The sequence below is a fragment of the Eumetopias jubatus genome, unplaced genomic scaffold, assembly GCF_037043125.1.
Source record: "Eumetopias jubatus isolate StellerSeaLion01/CBP00866 unplaced genomic scaffold, mEumJub1_p1.0 scaffold_4, whole genome shotgun sequence".
In the NCBI taxonomy this organism is placed as follows: domain Eukaryota; kingdom Metazoa; phylum Chordata; class Mammalia; order Carnivora; family Otariidae; genus Eumetopias; species Eumetopias jubatus.
Window position 1 is genome coordinate 29,888,180 of NW_028274810.1, and position 21,088 is coordinate 29,909,267.

At 38.7% G+C, this 21,088-nt stretch overlaps 1 protein-coding gene across 1 annotated transcript in view; it reads right to left on the minus strand.

The window, feature by feature from the left end:
* Positions 1–21,088, minus strand: part of BTBD8 (BTB domain containing 8) — a 110,554-nt gene that overhangs the window by 35,696 nt on the left and 53,770 nt on the right. Inside the window, exons 6-7 of the mRNA XM_028087609.2 lie at positions 13,953–14,033; positions 12,628–12,724 (exon numbers count right to left, since the gene is read on the minus strand). Of these exons, the coding sequence (XP_027943410.2) occupies positions 12,628–12,724; positions 13,953–14,033 (178 nt within the window). The remainder of the gene's footprint in view (positions 1–12,627; positions 12,725–13,952; positions 14,034–21,088) is intronic.

Consider the following 21,088-nt stretch of genomic DNA (forward strand, 5'->3'; position numbering starts at 1 on the left):
GGAGGCTAAAGAGCATCCTACTAAAGAATGAATGGGTCAACCAGGAAATTAAAGAAGAATTAAAAAAATTCATGGAAACCAAAGAAAATGAAAACACAACTGTCCAAAATCTTTGGGATACAGCAAAGGCAGTCCTGAGAGGAAAGTATATAGCAATGCAAGCCTTTCTCAAGAAACAAGAAAGGTCTCAAATACACAACCTAACCCTACACCTAAAGGAGCTAGAGAAAGAAAGCAAATAAAGCCTAAACCCAGCAGGAGAAGAGAAATAATAAAGATCAGAGCAGAAATCAATGAAATAGAAACCAAAAGAACAGTAGAACAGATCAATGAAACTAGGAGCTGGTTCTTTGAAAGAATTAACAAGATTGCTAAACCCCTGGCCAGACTTATCAAAAAGAAAAGAGAAATGACCCAAATCAACAAAATCATGAATGAAAGAGGAGAGATCACGACCAACACCAAGGAAATACAAACAATTATAAGAACATATTATGAGCAACTCTATGCCAGCAAATTAGATAACCTGGAAGAAATGGGTGCATTCCTAGAGATGTATCAACTACCAAAATTGAACCAGGAAGAAATAGAAAACCTGAACAGACCTATAACCACTAAGGAAATTGAAGCAGTCATCAAAAATCTCCCAACAAACAAAAGCCCAGGGCCAGATGGCTTCCCAGGGGAATTCTATCAGACATTTAAAGAAGAATTAATACCTATTCTCCTGAAACTGTTCCAAAAAATAGAAATGGAAGGAAAACTTCCAAAGTCATTTTATGAGGCCACCATTACCTTGATCCCAAAACCAGACAAAGACCCCATCAAAAAGAAGAATTACAGACCAATATCCTTGATGAACATGGATGCAAAAATTCTCACCAAAATACTAGCCAATAGGATCCAACAGTACATTAAAAGGGTTATTCACCATGACCAAGTGGGATTTATCCCTGGGCTGCAAGGCTGGTTCAACATCCGCAAATCAGTCAACGTGATACAATACATTAACAAAAGAAAGAACAAGAATCATATGATCCTCTCAATAGATGCAGAAAAAGCATTTGCCAAAGTACAGCATCCTTTCTTGATCAAAACTCTTCAGAGGATAGGGATAGAGGGTACATACCTCAGTATCATAAAAGCCATCTATGAAAAACCTACAGCGAATATCATTCTCAATGGGGAAAAGCTGAGAGCTTTTCCCCTAAGGTCAGGAACGCGGCAGGGATGTCCACTATCACCACTGCTATTCAACATAGTATTAGAAGTCCTAGCCACAGCAATCAGACAACACAAAGAAATCAAAGGCATCCAAACCGGCAAAGAGGAAGTCAAACTCTCACTCTTTGCAGATGATATGATACTCTATGTGGAAAACCCAAAAGACTCCACCCCAAAACTGCTAGAACTCATACAGGAATTCAGTAAAGTAGCAGGATATAAAATCAATGCACATAAATCAGTGGCATTCCTATACACCAACAACAAGACAGAAGAGAGACAAATCAAGGAGTCGATCCCATTTACAATTGCACCCCAAACCATAAGATACCTAGGAATAAATTTAACCAAAGAGGCAAAGGATCTGTACTCAGAAAACTATAAAATACTCATGAAAGAAATTGAAGAAGACAGAAAGAAATGGAAAAACATTCCATGCTCATGGATTGGAAGAACAAAGATTGTGAAGATGTCAGTGCTACCTAGAGCAATCTACACATTCAATGCAATCCCCATCAAAATACCATTCACCTTTTTCAAAGAAATGGAACAAATAATCCTAAAATTTGTATGGAACCAGAAGAGACCCCGAATAGCCAGAGGAATATTGAAAAAGAAAAGCAAAGTTGGCGGCATCACAATTCCGGACTTCCAGCTCTATTACAAAGCTGTCATCATCAAGACAGTATGGTACTGGCACAAAAACAGACACATAGATCAGTGGAACAGAATAGAGAGCCCAGAAATGGACCCTCAACTCTATGGTGAACTCATCTTTGACAAAGCAGGAAAGAATGTCCAGTGGAAAGAAGACAGTGTCTTCAACAAATGGTGTTGGGAAAATTGGACAGCCACCTGCAGAAGAATGAAACTGGACCATTTCCTTCCACCACACACAAAAATAGACTCCAAATGGTTGAAAGACCTAAACGTGAGACAGGAGTCCATCAAAATCCTAAAGGAGAACACAGGCAGCAACCTCTTCGGCCTCAGCCACAGCAACTTCTTCCTAGAAACATCGCCAAAGGCAAGGGAAGCCAGGGCAAAAATGAACTATTGGGATTTCATCAAGATAAAAAGCTTTTGCACAGCAAAAGAAACAGTCAACAAAACGAAAAGACAACCGACAGAATGGAGAAGATATTTGCAAATGACATATCAGATAAAGGGCTAGTATCCAAAATCTATAAAGAACTTATCAAACTCAACACCCAAAGAACACATAATCCAATCAAGAAATGGGCAGAAGACATGAACAGACATTTTTCCAAGGAAGACATCCAAATGGCCAACAGACACATGAAAAAGTGCTCAACATCGCTCGGCATCAGGGAAATCCACATCAAAACCTCAATGAGATACCACCTCACACCAGTCAGAATGGCTAAAATGAACAAGTCAGGAAACGACAGATGTTGGCGGGGATGTGGAGAAAGGGGAACCCTCCTACACTATTGGTGGGAATGCAAGCTGGTGCAACCACTCTGGAAAACAGTATGGAGGTTCCTCAAACAGTTGAAAATAGAGCTACCCTACGATCCAGCAATTGCACTATTGGGTATTTACGACAAAGACAGAAATGTAGGGATCCGAAGGGGTACGTGCACCCCAATGTTTATAGCAGCCATGTCCACAATAGCCAAACTGTGGAAAGAGCCAAGATGTCCATCGACAGATGAATGGATAAAGAAGATGTGGTATATATACACAATGGAATATTATGCAGCCATCAAAAGGAATGAGATCTTGCCATTTGCAATGACGTGGATGGAACTGGAGGGTGTTATGCTGAGTGAAATAAGTCAATCAGAGAAAGACATGTATCATATGACCTCGCTGATATGAGGAATTCTTAATCTCAGCAAACAAACTGAGGGTTGCTGGAGTGGTGGGGGGTGGGAGGGAGGGGGTGGCTGGGTGATAGACATTGTGGACGGTATGTGCTGTGGTGAGCACTGTGAATTGTACAAGACTGATGAATCACGGATCTGTACTTCTGAAACAAATAATGCAATATATGTTAAGAAAAAAAAAAGAAGATAGCAGGAGGGGAAGAATGAAGGGGAGTAAGTCGGAGGGGGAGACGGACCATTAGAGACGATGGACTCTGAAAAACAAACTGAGGGTTCTAGAGGGGAGGGGTGTGGGGGGATGAGTTAGCCTGGTGATGGGTATTAAAGAGGGCACATTCTGCGTGGAGCACTGGGTGTTATGCACAAACAATGAATCATGGAACACTACATCAAAAAACTAATGATGTAATGTATGGTGATTAACATAACAATAAAAATTATTAAAAAAAAGAAGCACAATAAATGAAATAAGTTTTCAACAAAGTATACTGACAATCTTTTTAAAATTTCATTTTCTTGTTTTAATGTCAACAAATATGCCCTTTGTGTTTTAAAAATTAAGAGAATTACTGCAAGTAAAATGCAAGAAGCTGCAATAATTATACATACTCCATGGGAGGAAAAGATGGTGGAGGAGTAGGGGACCCTATTCCAACTGGTCCCGGAATTGAGCTGGATATCCACCAGACCACTCTGAACACCCACGAAATCAGCCTGAGATGTAAGAAGATATACCTGGATCTCTACAAACAGAATATCGCAGGCAGTTGGTTTCGAGGTATGAAGCAGGGAGCCGTGATTCTGCGGGCAGGTATCGGAAGATTAACAGAAGGGGGAGGGAGCTGCTGGGATCCTGCACCACTGGTGCACGACAACCTCCTGCGCTGGGGACCAGACACAGACTCGCAGACCGGTAGGGGTGGGCAAAGGACTTTAGGGCAGCCCCCGGACTGAAACCTGGAGTGGCGGGGTGTGCGTGCGAACTGGGGGCAGCTGGTGGTTTTAGAAGCACAAAGGGCAGAGACGTGCCTCTGAGCCCCAATGTGGAGGTGAGGACTGGGAGCCCTGCTGAGGGGTGCACAACCCAAGACGCTGGAGTTTTTAGCAGCACAGACAGAAACAGAGACAGTATGGCCTGGAGAGCTCACTAAAAAACAGACTGTGCTCTCTCTGTTCTGAGGCAGAGGGTTGGAAATGGTCTCTTCTGCTCTCTCTGAAGAGAGGCAGAAAGCCACCAGGGAAAGCCGCCAGAGAACAAAAACCCCCCAAAACTGGTTTTTCACTGAGCCCATCCCCTGCCCCCACAAGGGGCAGGACAACTCTGCCCAAACAGGGTTGCCCGAGTAACAGCATGGCAGGCTCCTCCCCTAGAAGACAGGCTGGGAAAACAAGCAACCCTAAGGTCCCTATAAAACAGGTGCATCTTGCTTGGGTGTGGTCAATAATTTGGACTCTGTACATTCCCTCAACCATCCCTCAACAGAATGACTAGGAGGAACCCCCAAAATAGGAAAAACTCAGACACTTGACTTCTGCCACAGATTTACAAATTGATACAGATATAAGCAAGATGTTGGAAATGGACTTCAGGGTAACAGTTATAAAGACGATAGATAGAATGGAGAAATCGATTAATGGCAACATAGAGTCTCTAAGAGCAGAGATGAGAGCTGAACTGACAGAACTTAAAAATGCTATCAACGACATCCAATCTAATCTAGATACTCTAACAGCTAGGGTAAACGAGACAGAAGAATGAATTAGTGATCTAGAAGACAAAATGATAGAAAAGAAGGAAAAAGAAGAGGCCTGGGAGAAACAGCTAAAAATCCATGAAAACAGAATTAGAGAAATAAGTGACACCATGAAACATTCCAATGTCAGAATTATTGGGATCCCTGACGGGGTAGAGAGAGAGAGAGGACTAGAAGATATATTTGCACAAATGGTACCTGAAAACTTCCCTAATCTGGGGAATGAAACAAACATTTGTGTCCTAGAGGCAGAGAGGACCCCTCTCAAGATCAAGGAAAACAGGCCAATGCCGCAACATGTAATAGTGAAACTTGCAAATCTTAAAACCAAGGAAACCATCTTATGGGCAGTTAGGGGGAAGAGATTCCTTATTTCCAGAGGGAGGAACATCAGAATAATGTCAGACCTATCCACAGAGATCTGGCAAGCCAGAAAGGGCTGGCAAGACATATTCAGGGTACTAAATGAGAAGAACATGCAGCCAAGAATACTTTATCTGGCAAGGCTGTCATTTAGAATGGATGGAGAGATGCAGAGCTTCCAAGACCAGCAGAAACTGAAAGGTTATGTGACCACTAAGCCGGCCCTGCAAGAAATATTAAGGGGGGTTCTATAAAAGGAGAAAGACCCCAAGAGTGATATACAACAGAAATTTACAGAGTCAATCTATAGAAACAAAGACTTCACGGGCGCCTGGGTGGCTCAGTTGGTTGAGCGACTGCCTTCGGCTCAGGTCATGATCCCACGGTCCTGGGATCGAGTCCCATATCGGGCTCCCTGCTCAGCAGGGAGTCTGCTTCTCCCTCTGACCCTCTTCCCTTTCATGCTCTCTATCTCTCATTCTGTCTCTCAAATAAATAAATAAAATCTTTAAAAAAAAAAAGAAACAAAGACTTCACAGGCAATATGATGACAATAAATTCATATCTTTCAATAATCAGTCTCAACGTGAATGGCCTAAATGCTCCCAAAAACGGCACAAGGTTGCAGAATGGATAAAAAGACAGGACCCATCCATATGCTGTCTACAAGAGACTCATTTTGAACCTAAAGATACATTCAGACTGAAAGTGAAGGGATGGAGATCCATCTTCCATGACAACGGACCTCAAAAGAAAGCTGGGGTAGCAATTCTTATATCAGACAAATTAGATTTTAAGCTAAAGACTGTAGTTAGAGACAAAGAAGGATACTATATCGTTCTTAAAGGGTCTATCCAGCAAGAATATCTAATAATTGTAAATATCTATGCCTCCAACATGGGAGCAGCCAACTACATAAGCCAACTGTTAACCAAAATAAAGAGTCATATTGATAATAATACGTTAGTTATAGGAGACCTCAATACTTCACTCTCAGCAATAGACAGATCATCTAAGCAGAAAATCAACAAAGAAACAAGAGCTTTGAATGAAACACTGGACCAGATGGACCTCATAGATATATATAGAACATTCCACCCTAAAACAACAGAATACTCATTCTTCGCGAGTGCACATGGAACTTTCTCCAGAATAGAATACATACTGGGTAACAAATCAGGTCTCAACCAATACCAAAAGATTGAGATTACTCCCTGCATATTCTCAGACCATAATGCTTTAAAACTGGAACTCAATCACAAGAAAAAACTTAAAAGAAATTCAAACACTTGGAAGCTAAAGAACACTCTGCTTAAGAATGTTTGGGTCAACCAGGAAATCAAAGAAGAACTTAAACAATTCATGGAAACCAATGTGAACGAAAATACATCAGTCCGACACCTATGGGATACTGCAAAGGTGGTCCTAAGGAGTAAATACATAGCCATCCTAGCATCACTCAAAAAAATAGAAAAATCCCGAAATCACCAACTAACTTTATACCTTAAAGAACTGGAGAAAAAGCAACAAATGATGCCTAAGCCACACATTAGAAGAGAAATAATTAAGATTAGAGCAGAGGTCAATTAATTAGAAACCAGAAATACAGTAGTAGATCAACGAAACTATAAGATGGTTCTTTGAAAGCATTAGTAAGATCGATAAACTACTGGCCAGACTTATCCAAAAGAAAAGAGAAGGGACCCAAATTAATAGAGTTATGAATGAAAGGGGAGAGATCACGACTAACACCAAGGAAATAGAAACAATTATTAGAAATTATTATCAACAATATGACAATAAACTGAGCAATCTGGATGAAATGGATGCCTTCCTGGAAGCCTATAAACTCCCAAGACTGAAACAGGAAGAAACTGACAACGTGAATAGGCCAATAACAAGTAACGAGATTGAAGCAGTGATCAAAAACCTCCCAAAAAACAAGAGTCCAGGGCCTGATGGATTCCCTGGGGAATTCTACCAAACATTCAAAGAAGAAATAATACCTATTCTCCTGAAGCTGTTTCAAAAAATAGAAAGAGAATGAAAGCTTCCAGACTCATCCTATGAGCATTACCTTAATCCTCAAACCAGGCAAAGACCCCATCAAAAAGGAGAATTTCAGACTGATATCCCTGATGAATATGGATTCCAAAATCCTCAACAAAATCCTAGCTAATAGGATCCAACCAATACATTAAAAGGATCATCCACCACGACCAAGTGGGATTTCTCCCCGGGATGTAAGGTGGTTCAACATTTGCAAATCAATCAACATGAAAGAACACATTAATAAGAGGAGAGAGAACCATATGGTCCTCCCAATTGATGCAGAAAAAGCATTTGACAAAATACAACATCCTTTCCTGATTAAAACTCTTCAGAGTATAGGGATAGAGGGAACATTCCTCAAGTTCATAAAATCCATCTATGAAAAACCCACAGTGAATATCATCCTCAATGGGGAAAAGCTGAGAGCCTTTCCCTTAAGATCAGGAACACGACAAGGATGCCCGCTCTCGCCACTACTGTTCAACATAGTACTAGAAGTCCTAGCAACAGCAATCAGACAACAAAAAGAAATAAAAGGTATTCAGATTGGCAAAGAAGTCAAACTCTCTCTTTTCACAGATGACATGATACTTTATGTGGAAAACCCAAAAGACTCCACCCCCAAATTACTAGAACGCATACAGCAATTCAGTAATGTGGCAGGATACAAAATCAATGCACAGAAATCAGTTGCTTTCTTTTTTTTTTTAATTTTTTTATTGTTATGTTAATCACCATATATTACATCATTAGTTTTTGGTGCAGTGTTCCATGATTCATTGTTTGTTCATAACACCCAGTGCTCCATGCAGAACGTGCCCTCCTCAATACCCATCACCAGGCTAACCCATCCCCCTACCCCCCTCCCCTCTAGAACCCTCAGTTTGTTTTTCAGAGTCCATCATCTCTCATGGTTCGTCTCCCCCTCTGACATACTCCCCTTTTCTTCCTCTCCTGTTATCTTCTTCTTTTTCTTTTTTCTTAAAATATGTTGCGTTATTTGTTTCAGAAGTACAGATCTGTGATTCAACAGTCTTGCACAATTCACAGCGCTCACTGTAGCACATACCCTCCCCAATGTCTATCACCCAGCCACCCCATCCCTCCCACCCCCAACCACTCCAGTAACACTCAGTTTCTTTCCTGAGATTAATCAGTTGCTTTTTTATACACTAACAATGTAACTGTAGAAAGAGAAATTAGAGAATCGATTCCATTTACAATAGCACCAAAAAGCATAAGATACCTCGGAATAAACCTAACCAAAGAGGTAAAGGATCTATACTCTAGGAACTACAGAACACTCATGAAAGAAATTGAAGAAGACACAAAAAGATGGGAAAACATTCCATGCTCATAAACATTGTTAAAATGTCTATGCTGCCCAGAGCAATCTATACCTTCAATGCCATCCTGATCAAAATTCCAATCACATTTTTCAAAGTGCTGGAACAAACGATCCTAAAATTTGTATGGAATCAGAAAAGACCCCGAATTACCAAGGAAATGTTGAAAAAGAAAAACAAAGGTGGGGGCATCACGTTGCCTGGTTTCAAGCTATATTACAAAGCTGTGATCACCAAGACAGCATGGTACTGGCATAAAAAAAGACACACAGACCAATGGAACAGAATAGAGAGCCCAAATATGGACCCTCAACTCTATGGTCAAATAATCTTCGACAAAGCAGGAAAAAACATGCGATGGAAAAAAGACAGTCTCTTCGATAAATGGCGCTGGGAAAATTGGACAACTATATACAGAAGAATGAACTGCAACCATTCTCTTACACCATACACAAAGATAAACTCAAAATGGATGAAAGACCTCAATGGGAGACAGGAATCCATCAAAATCCTAGAGGAGAACATAGGCAGTAACCTCTTCGACATAGGCCACAGCAACTTCTTTCGAGATACATCTCCAAAGGCAAGTGAAACAAAAGCAAAAATGACTGTTGGGACTTCATCAAGATAAAAAGCTTCTGCACAGCAAAGGAAACAGTCAACAAAACAAAGAGGCAACACACAGAAAGGGAGAAGATATTTGCAAATGACACTACAGACAAAGGGCTGATATCCAAGATCTATAAAGAACTTGTCAAGCACAACACCGAAAAAACAAATAATCAAGTCAAAAAATGGGCAGAAGACATGAACAGACACTTCTCAAAAGAAGACATACAAATGGCTAACAGACACATGAAAAAATGTTCATCATCATTAGCCATCAGGGAAATTCAAATGAAAACCACACTGAGATACCATCTTACACCAGTTAGAATGGCAAAAATTGACAAGGCAAGAAACAACAAATGTTGGAGAGGTTGTGGAGAAAGGGGAACCCTCTTACACTGTTGGTGGGAATGCAAGTTGGTACAGCCACTTTGGAAAACAGTGTGGAGGTTCCTCAAAAAATTAAAAATAGAGCTACTCTATGACCCAGCAATTGCACTCCTGAGTATTTACCCCAAAGACACAGATATAGTGAAAAGAAGGGCCATATGCACCCAGTGTTCATAGCAGCAATGTCCGCAATAGCCAAACTGTGGAAAGAGCCAAGATGCCCTTCAACAGACGAATGGATAAAGAAGATGTGGTCCATATATACAATGGAATATTACTCAGCCATCAGAAAGGATGAATACTCAACTTTTACATCAACATGGATGGGACTGGAGGAGATGATGCTAAGTGAAACAGTCAAGCAGAGAAAGTCAATTAGCATAGGGTTTCACTTATTTGTGGCACATGAGGAATAGCATGGAGGACATTAGGAGAAGGAAGGGAAAAAGGAAGGGGGGGAAATCAGAGGGGGAGATGAGCCATGAGAGACTATGGACTCCAGGAAACAATCTGAGGGTTTCAGAGGGGAGAGGGGGAGGGGGTAGCCCGCTGATAGGTATTAAGGAGGGCATGTGTTGTAATGAGCACTGGGTGTTATACGCAAATAATGAATCATGGAACACTACATCAAAAACAAATGATGTACTGTATGGTGACTAACATAACATAATAAAATAAAATTTAAAAAAACCTATACATACTCATAAACATATTAAAAACTAGAGGCAATGGTCCAAAGGCTATCCATAAGAGAGTTTTTTTTTTTAATGTTATATGTAATTGGTTTATTGAGGAGTCTCAGCTCAGAGGAGATACTAAGATAAAACTTTTTTCCCAAGTAGTGCTGGCAACTATGCTGTGTCAAATTCCTTTTTTTTCCATCCCTTAATGATAATATAGGCAAATTCCAGTATTTTCTGGTTATTTTTGGTATTGGAATTCAGCACAGTACTGTTTAAACACCTATCTTATATTTTACCTTACATCTTTCTCTCCCTCATCACTGACTACATTTACAGTTAGGGAGATCTGGAATTGGGAATAGAGAACATGTCTGGTCTCCTGCTCCTCCATTTTCTGGGTCTAACTCTTGTGGAAGAGGGCTATGGATGGGGGCCACAGATGGCCATATAACTAACCAGACACAACATGGTAGTAGGTTGATGTCACTGAGTTTGCTCTAATTAAGATGTTGATGGCCTCTGCTGATGACTCTTTTAGGAGCACACTGAATTTCACCCTAGCCTCTCAGTGGATAAGGATTCTTTTAGTGCTTCATGATGTACAGTGCTTCCCTAGGTGGGACACAGCATCATTTGGCCCTGTACCAGCATCCTCTAATCTTCACAGAAGCACTAAGATCCGTGCCTACCATGTGTAACTGGGGTGTGGAGCGGATGCCCCATACTTTCTTCTATATATGATAATAGCTATTGTCCCTAATAACCAAGCTAGTACTGGCTTCTCCCTTTAGAAATCCCCACATTTGAGTATACTCTCACTGGTTTCTTAGGCATATTCCAGACTCTCCCAAGAAATCTCTTACCATTTTCTCTTATTCTTTAATGGAAGCTCCAGAGTGGGCTGGTTTTACAGATGTGGTATATTGTCCATCTGAGGGATAAGACATATCTCCTCATTGCAGATACCCTCTATCTTTAATCTTTATTCAGGATATGCTTTTATCTCCTTCCTAACTTTCACTTGGCTGGGAAGATGGGGGAAGCAGATGAATGAGAAGGAAAATCTTTCATCAGAATCCTTAATCCTTCACCTTCTACAAAGTTGAGGACACCACGGACCACCCTCCTTCTTCTAGTCCCTTACTTCTAGAGCCTGGAATGAATGACTGATTAAAGGTAGCTGAGGAGTTTAACTGCTTCTCAGTAAACCCTGAGTGGGTGATAGTGGAGGTGGTGCTATATGCAACTATTCATGGCTCTGTTTTAGTACATGGGGTACTTCCTCAGCTACAAGTTATATAGAGATAGGAAAAGTCCCACCTAACACAAAAATCTCAATTTAAATGTTATTCAAATTATTCAAATTACCTAATTAAAATTCATACAATGCATACTGTTGTCTCAAGTACCCAATAAGAAGGAAATGCTGATGTAAAACAATTCTTCTATGATTTATTTTTGTGTTGATGATAAAAGTAATACATGGGGGCGCCCAGGTGGCTCAGTTGGTTAAGTGTCTGCCTTAGGCTCAGGTCATGCTCCCAGGGTCCTGGGATCAAGCCCTGCTTTGGGCTCCTTGCTCAGTGGGGAGCCTGCTTCTCCCTCTTCCCTGTCCCTTCCCCCCCTGCTTGTGCTCTCTCTCTCCCCTTCTCAAATAAATAAAGTCTTAAAAAAAAAGTAATACATGACCATTGTAGAAAATTTAGAAAATGTAGAAAAGCATAAATTAGAAAATAAAAAATAACCTATCAGTCACAGTGTAAATTAAAACAATGGAGAATCTAAGAATAATGTACAAAATGGCATCTGTACAAATGCATAGTATGAGATCTTTCTTTAGACAATAAATTTATGTTTGCATAAACTAAAGTTAAAAGTTAGTATTCATACTCCACCTGAGGAGACTGAGAGAAATATATTCCACCCCAAGTACATGCTATAAAGAGAACTCACAGGAAGGAAGAGTGTGCTTTCAGGGAAAAGAACCAATGAAACACTTGTGATAAGTGTGTTTTGATAAATGGAGAAGGTAACTTTGGTCCCTGACTTCCTTCATTCCAAACCCTGACTGAGTCCCAGGTGTATATTCTACCTTTGAATTATAAAGGATATTCCTATATCCTTTCAATAAACCCCATGTCAATTTTATTTTACTTAAATGACCTGAATTCATTTCTAGTTTTTTGCAAACATACCATACGAGCTGTTTCCCATAAGTTACAGTTCCCATAAGTTAAATTGACTTAATGTTTTAAGATTCAAAGCAGTATTCACTATCAGAGTTAAAAACCTAGTAGGTAATAATGGGTGACTTTAAGCATTAGGTACAAGATTTCTGAGACTCAATAATTACCTTCTGAAAGAAATTACAGTAATCTCTTCTTAAAATATAGATTGCTACTTCTTTTAATCCTTCTAGTCCATACATATCAGCCATATTGAGTATCTGACTAAAATAAAAACAGATGTTAATTCTCCAATTTGAAAACCAAGGAATAACACAATAATTTCCTGATAATATATAGTCTGTTTAGAAAAAATAATAATCTAAATTATTTTAACTCTAACTTTCTTCCCTACATAATAGACATCCTTTATGGGTAATAAAAAGGACACAGGTCAAAAGCTGAAAGCACTTTCACATGACTTGGTTAGTAGAGAATAACAAGAAGTAAATTTGGAGATGTTTCAATCAAATTCCCCTCATATTTTCAGTGACATATATATCAAAGTTCAGGATGCTGTTTCAAAGGCTGTACAAGTTACAAAACTCTTTGCAACAAATTTGTGTAATAAAAACTTACTTGCGAGAAGGGTAATTAATTGATGCTTATCATATTGAAAATTCCTACAAATGACCCTAGGTTTAGAAACAGTATCCAATGACTCAGAGAGTTTCCACTGCTTCTTTCATTTGGCAAGTATTTCCCAGCACCACACTTACTTTAGGTACTTAGGAAACAGACAATCGTTGAGAGCATGACAGAATTTCATGTAGGTTTCCAGGGGGGAAACTTCAATACTTAATCTCCATGAGTCATGACACTTTCCCTCCAAAATCATCTTTATTCAGTTTGTAATTAAAGGAACCAATGAATATTTAAATTAAAAGAGCAGCTTTCATTTGTTTGATATTAGAACAGCAATAAAAGAAGAGGATATTCAAAAAATTAGAAGAGCAAGGTAGATTTCGCTTTCCGGTATGATTTTAGCAACTTGGATGGCATTTCACTAAAGAGCACTTAATAACCACTGTTGGTCTTTAAGATACCTATACTCTTAAAGTAATTTTAAGGTTTTTCTTTTTCTTTTCTTTTGCTGTTTAAGAGAGTAATCCTAAAATTTAAAAATAAAGTAGTAAGAGAACTGTTTGAAATTTGATAAAGATTCAGTTTTACTTTATAAAAACCTGTTATTTATTTTCTAAAACAAATATAAGATTTTTCTAATAAAATCTGAGTCAAATACTTTTCTTAATCTTATCACTGTGAGTTGCTAGATCATCTTTTCTTCTAAATAAGGTGACATTGTTTTTAGATATTCCCAACACACAAGATATGGCAAAATAATAAAAGTGAAGCTTTTACTTCACTGGTACTTTAAAACATGGCTCAACAAAGCAGAAACCACAAAGTAGTAATACTTTTATATTTAAAATCACTAAAAAGTAATACATACCCAACATTAGCTTTGTCTGGAAAGTCCAAAGTTCCTCCATATATAAAATGCATCATAACATTCATTTCCACATGGTTTCTACTGAAAAATAAAAGAAAACTTAATTCAAATCCAGAAATAATTAAGGTTTAACAGATATCAATGATACATTCTATTTTCTAAAAAATTTTAGCCAAGATAAAAGTTTTTTTTGTTTTTTAAAAATATTTTATTTATTTATTTGACAGAGAGAGAAAGACAGCTAGAGAGGGAACACAAGCAGGGGGAGTGGGAGAGGGAGAAGCAGACTCCCTGCTGAACAGGGAGCCTGATACGGGGCTCGATCCCAGGACCCCAGGATCATGACCTGAGCCGAAGGCAGACGTTTAACGACCGAACCACCCAGGCACCCCTAGCCAAGAAAAGTTTTAATCTCACTTATATCTGAAGAATATATTCTTCAAATAACATCCAGTTATTCCATTAATTTAAAATTGAGTATAAATGCAGCTATAGATTTTTATATAAGTAATAAAATGTTATTAGTATGTTACCAAATCACTGGTACTTGTTGAGCATCTTCTGTAATGAACTTTTATTTTTTATTTTTTAAAGATTTTATTTATTTGACAGGGACAGCAAGAGAACAGAGCAGGGGGAACAGCAGAGGGAGAGGGAGAAGCAGACTCCCCACTGAGCAAGGAGCCCGAAAAGGGTCTCAATCCCAGGACCCTGGGGTCATGACCCTGGGATCATGACCCGAGGTGAAGACAGATGTTTAACCAACTAAGCCACCCAGGCACCCCTGTAACTAACTTTTAGAGTTAGAAGGGATGTGAGAGGTCACAATACAATCTCTTGCTCATTAGGAAATCCTTTCCCCAGCATCACTGACAAATGGCCTCTGGTCTTGTTAAAGCCTCAGATAAACAACTCTATACACTAGAAAGATTGTTATGCTGTACAGATTTCTGAATGTGTAATACCTATGCAGCTGCTCTAGTTTGACCAACATCCTCTTTATACAGATGAAAAGTAAAGATACGACTTAAGAAGTAGTCTGGAGTGATAATTTTTATGCCCTACTGACTACTGGATCTCAAACTGAATTCACAGCCTCCTTCCTTTTCCCTACCTCCCCCCGTGCCCCAGACAGTCTTCTTTCTGCTATTCCTATTTTGTTCATTGTACTGTTATAGGGCTTCTTGCATCTTGTCATACCCTCTGCCTCTGTGCAAAGGGGACTGAATTATCTGGTTCATGGGCAACAATCACTGGTCATTGGTCAGGAGGAACTCAAAATGAGAGGTAACTGGATTTCCTTTTTCCTTTCTTCTCTGCTGAACAAGCATGAAGAGGTGATTGGGAAGAAGTGCATCTACTATAGAATTTCAGACTTTCTTTTGGGTGGGTTGTCACAGAAGGGACATAGTAAGCAAGTAAACTCTGGTTCTTGCATTAACACACATTTTACTGCTTTAACAGTTTTTATCTATAATAAAGGAAATTTTAGGGCGCCTGGGCATTGACCCTTGATTTTGGCTCAGGTCATGATCTCAGGGTCATGAGATGGAGCCCGCATAGGACTCTATGCTCAGCAGGAAGTCTGCTTGAGATTCTCTCCCTTTCTCTCCCTCTGCCCCTCCCCCTGCTTGCACACACATTCTAAAATAAAATCCTTAAAAAATAATAATAATAAAGGAAATGTTTTCTTACTTCATCTGCTAGTTCTCTCATATTATTTTGATCAGGAATAAAGTATATTATTTATCCACCCCAACTCTAATACCATCTAGATTATCATCTACATACCTAAGAGGCTGAGATTCATCTTAATCTTCTCCCTCATTATATCACATCACTTATACCTTCAAAATTTCTTGAATTCAGCCTTTGCTGTCTATTTCTCCTTTCACTATTCTGGGTTAGCCTCATTTTCTCTCATCTGTACTATGACTATATCTTCTCTCTCATGCGGGTTTCCTACCTGAAATAATCTCTTCATATCCCATTTCCCACACTGCTATTAGAGTGAAAACCCTTCAACAATTCTCCATAGCCCATAGAAAAAAAGTCCAAATTCCTTAGCTTGGTATATAGTGTTCTTTTATCTTACCTCTAGTTCTCTCTCTCTAGAAGCTGTTCCAAGAAAAATGAACTACTCATTTCCTATACCTGAACTACTTAAAATTCTTTATACATCTATGCCATAGTACATCTGTTCACTGTTTAAAATGCTCTCCCTCTCTACTTATTTCATCTTGCAGACACCAGACATGTGGCTCTTTATCTCTGATTGTTTCTTTAATGTCCCCAAGGCCAAAAAAAAAAAAATCACTGAATGGTAAACAGTAATAACTAACATTCATTCAGCACTTAAGAGCCAGTTACTGAGCTAATAAGTATTTCAAATGCCATTTGCTCATTTAATCATAATAACTCAATAACAGATATTATTAACAGTCTTATTTTATAAATGAAAAACTGAAATTAAGTAACTTGCCCAAGGCCAAATGGCTAGTGATACACTACAGTTTAAATCCAGGCTGACTGAGTCCAAAGTGTAGGCTCTTAAGCAGTACACTATACTTTACGTTTCCATTATCACATTTATCAAACTGACTTGTAATATCTTTGTTTACACATGTGTTTCTCCTTTAGACTGAGTTCTGTTGGGGCAGGCTGTATCTTAGATTTATCCTTGCATTTCTAGTAGCAACCGAATGTCAGCATTGATTCAATATCCCCCAGGATGAGAAGAATTTTCTTGCCCCACACAATACTGGAGCTCTGCAGTGGAATCAGTGCTGATAAGATTCCTACAGTTTGTTAAGCACAGTATCTAATATCTGCTAAAGGAAAGAAAGAAGGAAGGCAAGAAGAAAAGAAATGGAGTCCCACAGGGTAGGACTCAAAAAGGTGTTTGATTCTATTACCTTATAATAACATATGCTCAATAAACTTTTGAAGAATGTTTAATGAATGGCTTGTTAAGGCACTTAGGGCATCTTCCTAACTCTTCAGAGAAATACTGAGTTGAAAATATACAAGTATTTTTCAATTATTTTATTTTATTATGTTATGTTAATCACCATACATTACATCATTAGTTTTTGATGTAGTGTTCCATGATTCATTGTTTGCATATAACACCCAGTGCTCCATTCAGTATGTGCCCTCTTTAATACCCATCACCAGGCTAACCCATCCCCCACCCCCTCCCCTCTAGAACCCTCAGTTTGTTTTTCAGAGTCCATAGTCTCTCATGGTTCGCCTCCCCCTCTGAATTCCCCCCCTTCATTTTTCCCTTCCTACTATCTTTTTTTTAACATATATTATTTGTTTCAGAGGTACAGGTCTGTGATTCAACAGTCTTGCACAATTCACAGCGCTCACCATAGCACATACCCTCCCCAATGTCTATCACCCAGCCACCCCATCACTCCCACCCCCGACCACTCCAGCAACCCTCAGTTTGTTTCCTGAGATTAAGAATTCCTCGTATCAGTGAGATCATATGATACATGTCTTTCTCTGATTGACTTATTTTGCTCAGCATAATATCCTCTAGTTCCATCCACATCGTTGCAAATGGCAAGATTTCATTCCTTTTGATGGCTGCTTAATATTTCATTGTATATATATATACCACAACTTCTTTATCCATTCATCTGTCAATGGACATCTTGGCTCTTTCCATAGTTTGGCTATTGTGGACATTGCTGCTATAAACATTGGGGTGCATGTACCCCTTCAGATCACATTTGTATCTTTGGGGTAATACCCAGTAGTGCAATTGCTGGATTGTAGGGTAGCTCTATTTTCAACTTTTTGAGGAACCTCCATACTGTTTTCCAGAATGGCTACACCAGCATGCATTCCCACCAACAGTGTAGGAGGGTTCCCCTTTCTCCACATCCCCGCCAACATCTGTCGTTTGTTAATTTTAGCCATTCTGACTGGTGTGCGGTGGTATCTCATTGAGGTTTTGATGTGGATTTCCCTGATGCCGAGCGATACTGACCACTTTTTCATGTGTCTGTTGGCCATTTGGATGTCTTCTTTGGAGAAATGTCTGTTCATATCTTCTGCCCATTTCTTGATTGGATCATGTGTTCTTTGGGTGTTGAGTTTGATAAGTTCTTTACAGATTTTGGATACCAGCCCTTTATCTGGTACATCATTTGCAAATATCTTCTCCCATTCTGTCAGTTGTCTTTTGGTTTTGTTGACTGTTTCTTTTGCTGTGCAAAAGCTTTTTATCTTGATGAAGTTCCAATAGTTCATTTTTGCCCTTGCTTCTCTTGCCTTTGGCAATGTTTCTAGGAAGAAGCTGCTGCAGCTGAGGTCGAAGAGATTGCTGCCTGTGTTCTCCTTTAGGATTCTGATGAACTCCTGTCTCACATGTAGGTTTTTCAACCACTTTGAGTCTATTTTTGTGTGTGGTGTAAGTGAATGGTCCAGTTTCATTCTTCTGCATGTGGCTGTCCAATTTTCCCAACACCATTTGTTGAAAAGACTGTCTTTTTTCCATTGGACATTCTTTCCTGCTTTGTCGAAGATTAGTTGACGATAGAGTTGAGGGTCTATTTCTGGGCTCTCTATTGTTCCATTGATCTATGTGTCTGTTTTTGTACCAGTACCATACTGTCTTGATGATTACAGCTTTGTAATAGAGCTTGAAGTCCGGAATTGTGATGCCACCAGCTTTGCTTTTCTTTTTCAACACTCCTCTGGCTATTCGGGGTATTTTCTGGTTCCATACAAATTTTAGGATTATTTATTCCATTTCTTTGAAAAAAGTTGATGGTATTTTGACAGGGATTGCACTAAATGTAGGTAGCGTTGACATCTTCACAGTATTTGTTCTTCCAATCCATGAGTATGGAACATTTTTCCATTTTTTTGTGTCTTCCTCAATTTCAATCAATGTGATACAGTACATTAATAAAAGAAAAGAACAAGAACCATATGATCCTCTTAAAAGATTCAGAAAAAGCATTTGACAAAGTACAGCATCCTTTCTTGATCAAAACTCTTAAGAGTATAGGGATAGTGGGTACATACCTCAATATCTTAAAAGCCATCTATGAAAAACCCACAGCGAATATTGTTCTCAATGGGGAAAAACTGAGAGCTTCCCCCCTAAGGTCAGGAACATGGCAGGGATGTCCACTATCACCACTGCTATTCAACATAGTACTAGAAGTCCTAGCCACAGCAATCAGACAACAAAAAGGCATCCAAATTGGCAAAGAAGAAGTCAAACTCTCACTCTTTGCAAATGATATGATACTTTATGTGAAAAACCCAAAAGACTCCACCCCAAAACTGCTAGAACTCATACAGGAATTCAGTAAAGTAGCAGGATATAAAATCAATGCACAGAATCAGTGACATTCCTATATACCAATGACAAGACAGAAGAAAGAGAAATTAAGGAGATGATTCCATTTACAACTGCACCCAAAACCAGAAGATACCTAGGAATAAATCTAACCAAAGAGGCAAAGAATCTGTACTCAGAAAACTATAAAATACTCATGAAAGTATTTTTCAATTAATTTAATACACATTACTGGACCCTACTACTGCTAAGTACTGGTTTCTGCTGATTCAAAAACTCCACATCTTTAATGCTTAGGAAAAAAGTCAAATCTCTACATATTCTTATTTATATACTATGGATATGAGAAGATTTGATCTCAGAATAATTATGCCACATTATCTGTAGTCTGTTAATCTAGAACACTAGCATAATTATTACAATGTTTACTATTCCATGCACTTTCCCTCAAAATTTCAAGAGCCATTCTTATTGTTAATGAGAATTGGTCATTTATGTTTAAATAATAGTTTAAGACTTGACATATTTACGTAAAAGATAATAATGACTAAATAAAAACAAAAGTAGTTTTATTAAAATAAATAGCAAAATCTAGACATTTGAGCTTATATATCAATATATATGAGTTATAAAAATGACAAGAAGCCACTTTCCTGCAGTTTTACAGATGTTTTACGAAACTGCATTCTCATTACAGTGTTGTAAGTCATTTGTATTTTTACTAAAAGTATTTATAATGACATAATCAACTGGCCTAGAAAAACAACAAATCACTTCAAAAGCCCACAATTTAAATAGAAAGACTGAAAGCACTACCCCATTTAAATGTAATCAGAATAAAAGCTTTTAGGAGATGAAAACATTACATACACTCAGGGAGAAAAATCTATTAGAGCTCTAAGACCAGAGAATAAACATGCACCTCATCTACTAAAATCTCTGTGCTTCATGTGTGCTTCCTAAAGTTTAAGGATTCTTCATGTGGGGGCTAATGTAACACAAGGACTTATTTATAAGTTAGTTCATTCACATTCAATATTTATTGAATGATAGGCTCTATTCTAGACCTTGAGGATACAAGCAGCTTACATTCTAGAGGGAGGACATGGACAGTAAATACATAAAGAAGACAATTTTAATAGTAAAAGTGCCATGAAAATAACACAACAGGATAATATAAAAGAGGGTAACTGGAGAGTTGGGCTACAGTTACTTTAGGTGGAATAGTATGGAAAAGACCAAGGGGCCAGATCATATAGGGTCTTACAGGTTGTGGTAAAGATTTAATTCTAACTGTGATGAGAAGGCACTGAACAATTTTAGTCAGAAGAGAAATATATCTAATTTATATTTCAAAAGATCATCCTGAAAATTCCGTGCAATCCCAGGAATCTCCAAGGGAGACGAGAAAATCCAAATTTATGCTCCAAAGCCCCAAGCCACCACTGAAAGACTTCTATTTACATAAAATGTAAATATGTGGAGTTACAGAAATATTGGCTATGGTTCAATTTTAGTGCAGGATGTGGAAAATTTCCCCCTTCTTCCACCAAAACTGGAGAACTTCCTTTCACCTCCTAACACCAAGGCATAGGTAGAACGAGGATTAGGGGACTCTACTATTCCTACCTCAATTTATTGAAGGCTGTCCATCTTGAAAAATATCACATGCATTACGTCTATGAGTTACCAACTCATTAAAAACATTGTGATTCTTTTCTGTAAGGGCAGACAGAATTTCATTCTAATCTACTGCAGAAAACATCCTGTAGACATACAACAATGGCACAGTTCCAAAAAGGGCTGCTAT